The following is a 13873-nucleotide window of genomic DNA, read 5'->3' on the forward strand; positions in this document are numbered from 1 at the left end:
AAATAAAGAAAATATCTAAAATAAAAAAAAAAAAGAATGGATCCTAGACAAATTTTTCCCTATAACATATTTTAATCATATTTTTCTCCTTCCACAAATCTTTCCTCATCCTACCTACCCATCCAACCATTCTGTCTCTCAATCCCTCAGTGTCTCTCTGTCTCTTTTCATCCCTGTATCTGTGTCTCTCTGTCTCTCTTTCTCTCTCTTTGCAAAATGCAAAATAAACCCAAACCAATAAAAGAGATGATACCAAAACATGCACACAAAAGATAGAGTCCATTTTGTGTTGACCAACCACTCTTGGCTAAAACACTGAGAACAGAAAGGAAGAAAGAGGAGGAGGGAGAAGTGCACCTGTGCCTCTGCTGAGATATTGGTGGGAAGACAACAGGCAGAGAAAGGGCAGCATCTGCAACAGTTGCTGCTAAGGTGTCAAATCCTTTTCAGACTCCGCCCATCCTTCATCAGCCTACTGCAGTATTCTTCCTAAATGCTGCGCCACCCCAGCAGTTGTGATATAAATATATATGGCGTAGTAATTCATCCTTGTGACCCAAATATTAATTTTGTCCCATGGTTCCATGTAGCAGAATTTTTCCCCAATTAATTTAAATATTAATACAACAAAAAGCCTATAATTGGACAGGAAAAAGGGAGTTGGAGCTAAGAGTTTCAGAATCAGAACAGGGACAGGAAGAAGGGAAGGAAGAAGAAGGAAAATGGAGGAAGAGAAAGATGATCCAGATTCCACGTGACTTCAAATAGCCACAGGTAGCTATGAATATCTTATAAGGGATGGATACTTACAGGACAATCTGTCTTATCTAGGTGGGCAGCTTGTATCATTATCAATTAGCTCTGAAATTACTGTGTGGGCATCTTGTGAATTGAGAATTTATTGATATATAAATCTGACTGATTAATTATAAGCCTCTAGAGTTTTGATTTACTGGGCTAAGGAGATTTGTGACAACTAGCCACAGGAGGTAGATGGCTGAGAAGGAACAAGCAGCTCTGAGGCAGAGGAACAGAGCTGGGAAGAACCAAAGCTGGGAAGACCACGGGCTGGGGCTAGCCAAGAGGCAGAGAGACGGCAGGCAGAGAGTAGCTGGGTATAGTGCACGGGATGGCGACTTTTTGTTTGTTTGGTTGGTTTTTGTTTTTTGTTTTTTGTTTTTTTGAGACAGGGTTTCTCTGTATAGCCCTGGCTGTCCTGGAACTCACTCTGTAGACCAGGCTGGCCTCGAACTCAGAAATCCACCTGCTTCTGCCTCCCCAGTGCTGGGATTAAAGGCGTGTGCCACCACTGCCCGGCAAGATGGCGACTTTTTAAATATTTCCCGCAACAGTTCCAGAAGCTTCAATCCACGGCCACTTGACTGTTTGGGCCTATAGTGCGCAGGGCCTCATGGCGATGGGCTTGTGTAGTGGAGAAGCTTCCTCCCACTACCGCAGCCCAGAACACATAGAAGAGGAAGACCTGTGCTCAACTGGCTTTCTCCTCTTCCCTTGAGCTCATGCTTTCTAGTGCCCTAGGATGGTGTCACCCATATAAAGAGTGGATCCCTGCTTCAATGATTCCTTTCTGGAAACACTCTCACTGACATGGACAGAAGTGACCCTCAGGAATCTCCTAGGTGATTTCTCATTCAGTTATGGTGACAATAATGAGTAACATCTGTGAATCATTTGGTTTGTTTCACACTGTTTGCTTCATCTTTAAGACATGTTCTGTGCCACTTCTTCTGTTATTAGTCTCGTGACTGTAACTTATAGAACAACTGATAATCAGCCAAACACTAAGTATACAAACGGTCATACACACATATACCTGCATACATCTCATTATTTAGGAACTCCTATCATAGTGATGTAATGGCTAAAGAAACTCTTATTTTTGCTAGGCATCCATCTTGGTACCTAATAGTCATTGTCTCTGACTCAATTCCCGGAAGACAAGTTCTCAGTAACTCTGACTCCTTTTGTCCCACTCAGAAATGGACAGCTTCTCCACCTGTATCCTGGCTAGAAGCCATCAACTGTAAAAAGCTACACTTCAGTATCCTTATCACAATGTTTAAGAGTTCTCATTGATGCCTTCCTTTTTAGGCTCTTCCTTTTGGGAGGGTGTCTGGGGTAGGGTAGGCATTGTCATGTAAGTCTTCCATGTCCCTCTTTCTCAATTGTGCATCTTCAGTCATCGATATCACTGGCAAAGTAGCTTCTATGCTCTTTATAGTTATCTGAAGCTTAGATCATGAGTGTCCATGCGGTTTCTTGAAACAGTACAGACCATCCCTGCCTACAGTAGGACCAAGGGCCCTAACAAGGCCCTCAGAGCCAGCCCTGGACCACAAACAGCAAGGTCTCAAGTGGCAGCACAAGCCACTCACATCAAGGGGGTGACCCCTTGGTGACACCACAGACCTTGGACATCTACATGGCTTTAGGCTACAGCATAGACCATGGACATCATCATGGCCTTCAGTGGTTAACACAGGCCATGGACATCAACCTAGACCTTGGCTGCTGTAAGATTGTAGACCCAGACATGATCTTCAGCAGCAGCCCTGCCCAGACATTACCATAGCCTCAGGTGGCAGTGCAGGCCACTTAGTCAGGATAGCCCCTAGTGATAGCTTCATCAATATGGCTTCAGGTGGTAACATAGACCATGGATATCCAAATGACCTTCAGTGGTAAACAGAGGCCACAGACATCAACACAAACCTTAACTGGAGTAGGTCCACAAACCCAGATATTGCCCTGGTGCCCAGGGACCAGGATCATAGCCTCAGATGGTGGTGCAAGCCACTCACATACAAATGCCCCCCACCTTGGAGGAACAGCAAGGCCCACACAGATCAATATGGCTTCAGGCCTTGACATAGATCACAACATTCACATGGTGGTCCTTCAAAGAGGTCTAATTCAAAGACTGAGTCATTCAGAACTACATGTAGGTAGCATGTTGAGGAATGTGGGTGCAGAGTAGTTCTGCCTCTGTAGGGGCTCCAAGTTATTGCATTTGAACATACAGGGCAACAATATATTCTTTCGTTGACCTCAATCCTCTCTCATTCCTGTCATCAGCATCAAGTCATCAAGTCCCCAGCTTTGCCTCTCACCAAACCACAAGCACTCTTCTGCTCTTCCATCTTCCCCACCTCTCCATCACACATCCACTTACCTTAGTGGCACCAGGTGCCTAGCACATCCTCACAACATGGGGATGGGGCATCCTTCAGCTACTTCAGTTTCCTGATTGACTCTATTCTTATTATGCAAAATTTGTCCATATCCATGAATGGTAGAGTCTTGTTGGAGAAATGTAGTACCACCATCATCTTCAGTAAGAAAAAAGCCATTATGGACCTATGATGGTTTGTATATGCATGGCCCAGGGAGTGACACTATTTAGAGGTGTGGCCTTGTTGGAGTAGGTGTGGCCTTGTTGGAACAGGTGTGTTACTGTGGGCATGGGCTTAAGACCCTCACCCTTACTTCCTAGAAGTAAGTATTTTGCTGGCAGCCTTCAGATGAAGATGTAGAACTCTCAGCTCAGCCTGAACTATGCCTGCCTGGACGTTGCCATGCTCCAGCCTTGATGATACTGGACTGAATCTCTGAACCTGTAAGATTTAACTAAATGTTGTCTGTATAAGAGTTGCTTTGGGCCGGGTGGTGGTGGTACACACCTTTAATCCCAGCACTTGGGAGGCAGAGACAGGCGCATTTCTGAGTTCAAGGCCAGCCTGGTCTACAGAATGAGTTCCAGGACAGCCAGAGCTACACAGAGAAACCCTGTCTCAAAAAAAAAAAAAAAAAGAGTTGCTTTGGTCATGGTGTCTCTTCACAGCAGTAAAACCCTAAATAAGATAAGACCTAAGAAGTTCATACCCAGTCATCCTAGGGACTGGCTCCTTATCAGAATATAAAATAGCAAAGAAGAATACTAAGAAACTGGGAGAGGGCATATCACCTTCTAACAGAATTAATATTAAAGTTCCCAATATCCCTAGACTGGCCTCACATCTGCCACCAATTGTTGTTCAACTCAGGATGGCAGGATGCTTCCCAATGGAAGCAGTTATGTACAAGAAGGGATCCCATATGCTGTGGTGATACTAAAGTAACCTGGGCCCAGTTTAGTCCTCAAGGGACACCAGCCTAAAAGGCAGAACATGTAGCCTTGACCCAGGCACTATGATGGGAAAATCATCATGCAGTCAACACCTCTACTTGATAGCCAGCAGGTCTTTGTCACTGCACATGCCTGTGGTACTTTATCCCAGGAGCAGGGTCTGCTGTCTTCCTCAGGAAAAGAGATAAAAAACAAAGAAGAGATCTCTGCCCTAGAAACAACTATTTCTCTGCAGGAAATTCTTGCTATTATCCATTGTTCAAGACACCAAAAAAAGGATCTCAGTTGAAGCCTGCAGCAACAGACTGGCTGGAACCACAGGAAAAAAAATAGCAGCCACATGGCCAGTGGGGCCACTGCAAACATTAGGCTCAACCTCAATTTTCAACCTCCTGCCTGAGCCAGACCTACTATAACATCCTACATACACAAGTGAGGAAGAAAATTGGGCCAGACAGCAGGACACCAACAAATGGACACCCTATCCTACCAGAGAGACCATGCCTGCTCCCTCAAATCCATCAAAGTACACACCTGGGATAAACCAGATTGAAATAGTTAATCATAAACAGGTACTTTCTACATCACCAGATGAAAGTTTGTAATTGAACAAATTATCCACTGCTTTGTTGCCTGCACCCACGTGAACCCAAGAAGAGAAAAAACAAGCACCTATTGGCTGTCAGCAACAGAAAATCAGTCCAGGGAACTCTGGGAGTTGGGCCTCACTGAAGAAACTCTGACAAGATTTAACGGCCAATATTTGTTAGGTTTTGAAAATACTATTTCTACAGGGTCCCCAGTGAAGGACTTAGAGAAAAGACCAAAGGAGCTGAAGGGTTTGCAGCCCTCTAGGACAAACAACAATATGAACTAATTAGTACCCTCAGAGCTCCCAGGGACTCAACCACCAAGAACTATATGCATGGTAGGACTGATCGTTCTGGCAGCACGTGTATAGTAGAAGATGGCCAAGTCGGTCATCATCGGAAGGAGAGGCCCTCGGCCCTGTGAAGGTTCTATGCCCCAGTGTAGGGGAATGCCAGGGCCAATAAGTGGGAGAGGGTGGGGTGCCAAGCATGGGGAGGGGGCAGGCAACAGGGGTTTGTTCTTGTTGCTTTTGTTTGTTTGTTTGTTTGTTTGTTTGGAGGGGAACTGAGAAAGGAGAAATCATATGACATATAAATAAAGAAAATATCTAATAAAAAAGGATATGCTGCAAAAATTTTAAAAAATACTATTTCAAAATGAGACGCTTTTCTTCTTCAAAAAGCTCCAAAGTAGTTACTAAAGCCTTACTTATTTGTTGCCCATCTCCACTTATTCCTGCAAGGGAAGAACACAGACTATTGCAATGTCTAAGTATTCCTTCTTCAAGTCCCTACAAGCATTGCAGCAGACTACCTGAGGTGTCCAGACTCATCTATCACCCCCATTGCCTGCTCCGCCTTTGGCTGAACCAGCACACATTGAACCTGGGAACTTGGTGTAGGTCCACTGCCTGTCTAGAAGAACCCTGGGACCTTCCTGAAATGTATCATACACTGTGATTTTAACAACACCCATGATTACCAAGGGAGCAAGGATCACAACTTACATTCATAATTTCCATCTAAAGATGGATATGACCAGCCAAGCAAAGTTATGAAAATGGAAAGTATCTGAGATCCTCAGAGCCCCCAAACATGTGGCTCCTCCATACCTCAGACTCAAACTGACACTAGTGTTGTAAATTTTGACTGGTGTCTCTTACCATTGACCAGATGAAAATACTGAGATTCAGGATTGGGGGTTGCCTCCCCCACTCTTCTCTAAATTCATGGCTGTATTTTATTTACTAATAGTTATTAAATGCATATGTGTGCATTCATCTATATTCAGCAACTATGCCTATTCCGTCTGTGTGATGCTACCTCTGTGCATATTCTCAGGGATTTAAAATGTAGCAAAGAGAATGGACTGGACATACTGAAGGAACATTAATTCATAACAATATATTGAAGGCTTGGAAGGGAGGCATAGAAAGTAAAACATACTTAGAATAAATCCATTGCATATTTCTAGTTTACATGAAGTACTCTCAGCAGAGTTCAAAGGCATCTATTAATACCATGGTGAGACCTTCCGCACAGAACATGAGAATACCAAGACATTCTGGGAGATGCGTGTGTAGTGTTGAAGGGTGGTTGTGGAGGAGGAAGTGTTCCTACCTATGAGACTCTTCTGACCACACTCTTCCACACCAGTCTTCAGGGATTTGGGGTTTATGAAGCCAAGAGTTTTTTTAATTGATCTTAAGAGATTTGTCCTTGGGTTTCTATCCCAAGAGGCACCAGGACAAACATTTGCCCCTGGTCTCAGATAATCACTGAAATTTATGAAGGTCAATTGACACTCAACACAAAGGAAGACAGAGCTTCAGAAGGACAAAAGACTTGGTGCTTGCAGGAGAGGACATTCAGTGCTCAGCACAGTGGTCACTGTGTGGGAGCCATCTGTCACCTCAATTCACTGGGACAGAAACAGGTGAGTGAAGACTTCTTTCACAAGATAACAATGGCACTCCCAAGCAAAAGAGAACTCTCTAAAAAAATGACATTTATTCCAGTTTTTGGAAATAAGTACAGAGGGACAGAAAAACAGAAAGGTTAGGTTCTCAACAAATCCTGGGTTTGATGAAGAACCCAGAAAACAGAATATGATAGAAAGATTTGGTTTCCTGCTCCATTGTACAACAGCAAAATGTCTAGTTTCTAATCATGATCAAAGAGTTTACTCATGTCCATTATTTTTGCCTTATAGTCATAACTGGATGTGTTCATTCTCCCACAGTATTCCTACTAATTATGAAATGAAACTAACAAATTTAAATAAATCAAAGATTTATATTGATGATGAGATAGGACTTTTAATGTTCCCCTTTTTGGTCTGTGGTATCCATAGAGAATGGTGGAAAAAATACCACAAAAGAGATTTACTAACCTGTTGTCTAAGTCCACTATTCTGGGGTCAGAAAACGCTCTTCATCTTTAATTGAAAACATCAGTCCAGCCTTCTGGAGTTAGCCTTGCCCTATCTGCTTCAAATCAAGGCTAGCATGAATGGGAGTCACTTAAAGAAACAATTACAGCTGTCTAAAATTAAGTATCAAGAAAAATGGCCATAATGGGGAGCTGTGGTAACAGAGCTGGAGGGGTAGACGCTTCCTTGGCCACTTTTGCTACCCTGACCATGGCATCTGCAGACACTCTAGTTCACAACCCCAGTGAGAATCCTCAGCTGCTTTGCTCCCAATTGAGGCTCAGCTTCTGAAGGTTTTCAAGTCAGCCTGTGCTATTGATGTTAGGAGAAATCTACCAGATAACACAGGTTTTCCACAAGTTTCAATTCATATTAAATATTTCCCTCTAGCTCAGCCTAAGATCCATCTTTATCAACACTTTCTGTACTCTGAGGGAGGTACACCCTGGGAATGGAAATTAGTATTACACATATATTATAGAGGATATAAAAAAGGAATTTCACAATTTCAGATTTAGTTAAATTAGCTAGCCAGATCAAGAAATTGCCAAATAAAAAAAATTAAAAAGATTCGCTTTTATAATTTTGTTTCTGTAGAAACACGTGCAATATCAAACTATTCATTGATGTTCTCTAGTACAATAGGATAGGAGGGAGATGAAGAGAAGTGGTCAGACATAACAATGTCCACATGGTTCCAAAGGTGAAATGCTTCATTTGAGTATCTCTAGTTTAAAATAGAGGCACACATAATGATTAAAATTCAACACTTACTATTAAGCTAGTAAGTAATAGGTTGTGAACACTACTATGGAAAAATACATGAGATAAATATGATCAAAAAATGAAGTAACACTGAAAATAATTGCCACAAACAGGTTTTTAAGTAGGGTAGAGTGAGTTCATATATGAACTTGTGAGGGAACCTATGGAAATGACTAATGGAGGTGTCAGATGAGCATTCTGTGTCATTATAGAGTATATTTTGCTGAAGAATTAGGAAAAATATAGTGAATTATAGGAGCCAAGGATGAATTATTTTAAGGTGTACACACTGTACTCCTTGAGTGATAGAGGAGGAAACTAGCAAAGTTAAAAATTACAAGAACACAGAAAATATGAACCAGCTGAAAACATTAGGAACATGAGTTATAATGTTGGGAAAGCTATAGTTATAGACTTAGAGGACCAGTTGATGAGGGAGGTAAGAAGATGTAGAGCACGATTCTTGACTCATAGACCAGAACTCTACTCAGGACCTACCAACTGCACAGGCTACAAGATAATGAGTCAGAGAGATGGATCTGTGATCCAAAGAAAACCTTCAAGAAACACTGAGTAACTGAGGGTGAACTTCTGTATAAGGACATTGAGAGTACACAGAAACATCTGTAAACGGTAGTAATGACTTCAGCTGTGGGAACGTTGACTTTGAAGTTCCTGTGATTCATTGAGACATAAAAGGCCACAAAAGTATGATGGATTTATAGGTCTATAATTTGAGAAATGTTCTCCAGGATGATAGATTTGAAGTATGATAGAGTTAGGGCAGTGTCAATCACAGTAGAAGCCACATATCACAGTGACTAAAATTCAGAAAATACATAGCTATGTGGCCATGGGAAATGACATTATCAGATTGAAATGTGTAATAAAGCAACCACTCAAAATATCATAAAAGACCCAAGTGCCTGGAAACCTAAGAGGCTGGGTGTAGAAGAATGTACAAAAGTGATCTCAGTGTGTCCAACCAAAATTGTTATCATGTGGAGAACACCTGCTGTAGAGGTAAACAGAAAAGCTGTGCCACCAAGCACTGTCCCCAGAACACATGGCTTACTGCTGACAGGGAAGTAAAGCACAGGCAGGTCCTGAGTGAGGATACTTCACTCTTGCCACATAGTCAAGAAGATGAGGGAGGAGCAGTTGTAACTCCTGATTCAAAGCAGTGAAGTGAGGGTTTCTAAATAGGAAAGAAAAGTAAATGAAATACATGTGGTTTCTAATGGTGTGCTACAGACAACAAAAGACAAGAGGCTTCCATAAAGGAAATGCATTCATTCTTTCCCTTTCTGACATCAGGGAAATTTGAAGTTCTCAAGGTTGGAAACCAGACTTTACAGTGGTAAACTGATATTTTCTAAGAAGCTAACAGAAACAGTTGTGAAACAGATATTCTCCATGATGATGTTGAGCCCCAACCAGACAGGAGTGACAGAGTTTATACTGGAAGGGTTTTCAGAACATGCTAGTCTAAGACTTCTCCTGACAGGCTGCTTCCTGACCCTCTACATGATGGCTCTAATGGGCAACATTGTGATCATTGCTTTGGTCACCTCCAACACTGGGCTCCACAGTCCCATGTACTTTTTCCTGTGCAACCTGGCCACCATGGACATTGTGTGCACCTCCTCTGTGCTTCCTAAGGCCCTGATTGGCCTAGTGTCTGAGGAAAACACCATCTCCTTCAAGGGGTGCATGGCCCAGCTCTTCTTCCTTCTGTGGTCCTTGTCTTCAGAGCTGCTGCTGCTCACAGTCATGGCCTATGACCGTTACGTGGCCATCTGCTTTCCCCTGCACTACAGTTCTAGGATGAGCCCACAGCTGTGTGGGACTCTGGCTGTGGGTGTATGGTCCATCTGTGCTCTGAATGCATCTGTGCACACTGGTCTGATGACACGGCTGTCATTCTGTGGCCCAAAGGTCATCACCCACTTCTTCTGTGAGATCCCCCCACTCCTCCTTCTCTCCTGTAGCCCCACATACATAAACAGCATTATGACTCTTGTAGCAGATGCCTTTTATGGATGCATCAACTTTGTGCTAACCCTGTTATCCTATGGCTGCATCATTGCCAGCATCCTGCGCATGCGTTCTGCTGAGGGCAAGAGGAAGGCCTTTTCTACTTGTTCATCCCACCTCATCGTGGTCTCTGTGTACTACTCATCTGTGTTCTGTGCCTATGTCAGTCCTGCTTCCAGCTACAGCCCAGAAAGAAGCAAAGTTACCTCAGTGTTGTACTCAATCCTCAGCCCAACCCTCAACCCCCTCATCTACACACTGAGGAACAAGGATGTCAAGCTTGCACTGGGAAGACTCTTGCCCTCTTTCCCCAAGTAGGTGGAGATGTACAGAATATTCTCCTGATCTGGACTCCTCCTAAACATGCTTTCCTGAGCGTAGTCTCATGGAGTGGGGTGTCCCTACTATTGTTTTAGAAAACCTTTGTCTGATGCAAGGACTGGACAATTCCACTCACTATAACCTCAAAATCAACAAAATTCTGAAAGGCAATGTAAACAAAACACTCAAGCATCATTTCCATGTAAATATAAACTATTTCAAATATAACTAAAGTTTATCTAAACGGAGGTGCCATGTTCCTGGACTGGAAGATTTTCAGTGAGTGTCAATGGTGATTTTCACAAAACAAAAGCATTTCATGCAGGGACTCTCTGTTAAACATAACAGATGCTTATTTCAGAGCTATGGCTAATAAGCCTAAACTTCATAAGGAAACTTGACAGACCAGCATGGCCACAGTGTCTTGGGAAAACCAAAGTTGCATGTCTTCTATTCTCCATTTCAGTTTCCTATGAGCTCTGTGAGTCAGATAGCATGGAGAAAGAGGTAATCTATGGAACTGAGGTAAAGTTTAAGTTTAAAGTGAAGTCACATATGTCACACAGCATACTTATGACATTGAAAACAATCAAATTCATGGGAAAGATTAATTATTTCCAACAAAGACATTTGGGAAAACTAAATGAATGCAAGAACTAAAGTAGAAGCCTTACTCACTCTATAAATAAATCAACCAAAAATAGAGCATAGTCAGCAATGCTAGGTTAAAACCTTCTTACACATACATCATTTAACCATCTTGTTTCCTCTCATACAACTCTTTTCAGATCCTACCCTCCTACTTCTTACCTATCTACTGAATACTTGCACTTCTCCTTCTCTCTAGCAAACAAAATGTACAAGGCCCAAACCAATAAGAAGAAACAATACCAAAACAAAACAAAAAGCATACACACAAAAAATTATGGTGATAATGATGAATAATACATATGAAATATTGACTTGGTTTATTCTAGCTGTGTATATTATTTGCTTCACCTCCAAGTCATGTTTAATGCCATTTCTTATGGTATTAGTCATATTATTATAATTTAAACTACAGAACAACTGATAGTCATCCAAACACAAGTATACAAATAGCTGCAAACACATATACATGCATATATCTCATATATGTCCTCTTATTGTGAGATATGCCTTATATCATATTAGCATTACCTATGACATATAACACAATATAGTAGTGACCCTCCAGGATAAGCAGTTCAGAAAACACACCAGCCCTGGTGTCTAAGTCAGTAATGTGACTAAGCAAACTCTTGAGGTGTCATTGTGTCTAGAAAGGGCTATTGTGCCAGGGTCTGGCTCTGGTCACACCTCTCTGTATTTGGATCAGGGGTGGTTCTGTAGGCATCAGTGGCTGTCAAGCTCAACCTTATATTTTTCTTTTCCTTTTTTAATTTATTGTGTATATTCCCTTTACACTGCAATATCAGAACCCCTCTCCTTCCAGTAATCCCTCATACAGATCCTCCACCCATTCCTCCCGCCCATACTCCTCTGAGTATCACCTCCACCCTAAGCCCCACATACATGGAGTCACTGAAGGACTAAGCACTTACTTCTCCTGACACACCGAGATCAGACAAGGTGGTAAAATTAGGGAAACATGAGCCACAGGCAGGCAACTGAGTCAGGGACAGCCCCAGCTCCAGTTCTTGGGGGACCCATATGAAGACCAAGCTGCACATCTGCACATACATGTGGCAGGTGGGGGCAGGGTAGGTTCACCACATGCTTGCCCTTTGGTTGGTGGTTGAGACTCTGGGAGCCCCCACTGGTCCAGGTTACTTGACTCTGTTGGTCTTCATGTGGATTCCATGTCCTCTTTGGGTTCATCAATTATTCTGCCAACTCTTCCACAAGACTCCCTAAGCTCCATCAAATGTTTGGCTGTGGTTCTTTACATTTGTTTCCATTGGCTGCTGAGTGGAGCCTCTCAGAAGACAGTTATTTTAGGCTCCTGTCTGTGAGCAAAACAGTATTATTAGTAGGGATTTGTTCTTGTCCATGTGATGGCTCTCAAGTTAAACCAGTCATTGGTTGGCCATTCCCTCCATCTATGTTCTATCTTTGTCCCTGCACATCCTGTAGGTAGGGCACATTTTAGGTCAAAGTTTTTTTGGGTGGGTTAGTGTCCTTATCCCTTCGCTAGAGCCCAGACTCAAAGAAGCAAAATGAAAAAAAAAATCAGAAATGAAAAAGGAGACATATCAACAGACACTGAGGAATTTCAAAAAACGATTAGCTCTTACTTCAAAAGTCTATACTCCACAAAATTGGAAAATCCAAATGAAATAGATGATTTCTAGAAAGATACTACTTACCAAAGTTAAATCAAGATCATGTAAAGTATCTAGATAGTCCTATAACCCCCTAAGGAAATAGAAGCAGTCATTAAAAGTTTTTCAACCAGGTTCTGTGCCCCAGTGTAGGGGAATGCCAGGGCCAATAAGTGGGAGAGGGTGGCGTGGCAAGCATGGGGAGGGGGGAGGCAACAGGGGTTTGTTCTTGTTGTTTTTGTTTGTTTGGTTGGTTTTTGGAGGAGAAACTGGGGAAGGAGAAATCATATGACATGCAAATAAGGAAAATATCTAAAAAAAAAAAAAAAAAAGTCTTCCAACCAAAAGAAAAGTCCAGGGCCAGATGGTTTTAGTACAGAATTCTACCATACTTTCAAAGAAGAGCTAATGCCAATACTTCTCAACCTATTTCACAAAATAAAAACAGAAGTAATGTTATCTAATTCATTCTATAATGACACAGTCACCTAGATACTTAAACCACACAAAAACTCAATAAATAAAAAGAGTTTCAGACCATTTTCCATTATGAGCATTGATGCAAAAATACTAAATAAAATACTCATAAACTGAGTCTAAGAACACAACATCCACCATGAACAAATAGACATCATCCCAGGGATGCAGGAGTGGTTCAATATGTGAAAATCCATCAACATAATCCACCATATAAACAAACTAAAAGAAATAAAAACACATGAGCATCTCATTACATGCCGAAAAAGCCTTTGACATAATCCAACACCACATGAACGGAATGCCAGCTCTAACTACAAAAACAAAAACAAAAACAAAACAAAAAAACCAGGAAGCAACAATTAAAGGAGAAATGACAACATAACAACAGACACTGAGGAAATCCAGAAAATCATTAGATCCTACTACAAAAGCCTATACTCAACAAAACTGGAAAACCTGGATGAAATGGACAATTTTCTAGAAAGATACCAGGTACCAAAGTTAAATCAAGATCAGATCAACAATCTAAACAGTCCCATATCTGCTAAGGAAATAGAAACAGTCATTAATAGTCTCCCAACCAAAAAAAAGCCCAGGACCAGACAGGTTTAGTGCAGAGTTTTATCAAACCTTCAAAGAAGACCTAATACCAATACTCCTCAAACTATTCAACAAAATAGAAACTGAAGGCATTCTACCCAATTCGTTCTATTAAGCCAAAATTACTCTTTTACCTAAACCACACAAAGACCTAACGAAGATAGAAAACTTCAGACCAATTTCCCTTATGAATATCGAT

The 13873-nt window shown here is 41.7% G+C and overlaps 1 protein-coding gene and 1 long non-coding RNA gene across 3 annotated transcripts in view; one reads left to right on the forward strand and one right to left on the reverse strand.

The window, feature by feature from the left end:
* LOC116103185 overlaps positions 1-13873 on the reverse strand; it is a 102463-nt gene that overhangs the window by 62159 nt on the left and 26431 nt on the right. The gene's annotated exons all lie outside the window — the stretch shown is intronic.
* On the forward strand, positions 9264-10345 carry LOC116103180 (olfactory receptor 13A1-like). The gene has a single exon (XM_031388734.1). It carries the CDS (start codon positions 9350-9352, stop codon positions 10286-10288), a length of 939 nt encoding a protein of 312 aa, XP_031244594.1. The 5' UTR covers positions 9264-9349; the 3' UTR covers positions 10289-10345.

Source organism: Mastomys coucha, unplaced genomic scaffold (genome assembly GCF_008632895.1).
Source record: "Mastomys coucha isolate ucsf_1 unplaced genomic scaffold, UCSF_Mcou_1 pScaffold21, whole genome shotgun sequence".
Classification (NCBI taxonomy): domain Eukaryota; kingdom Metazoa; phylum Chordata; class Mammalia; order Rodentia; family Muridae; genus Mastomys; species Mastomys coucha.

Coding starts and splice junctions, on each gene's coding strand:
- LOC116103180 (XM_031388734.1), top strand. CDS start 9,350: ATGATGATGTTGAGCCCCAACCAGACAGGAGTGACAGAGTTTATACTG.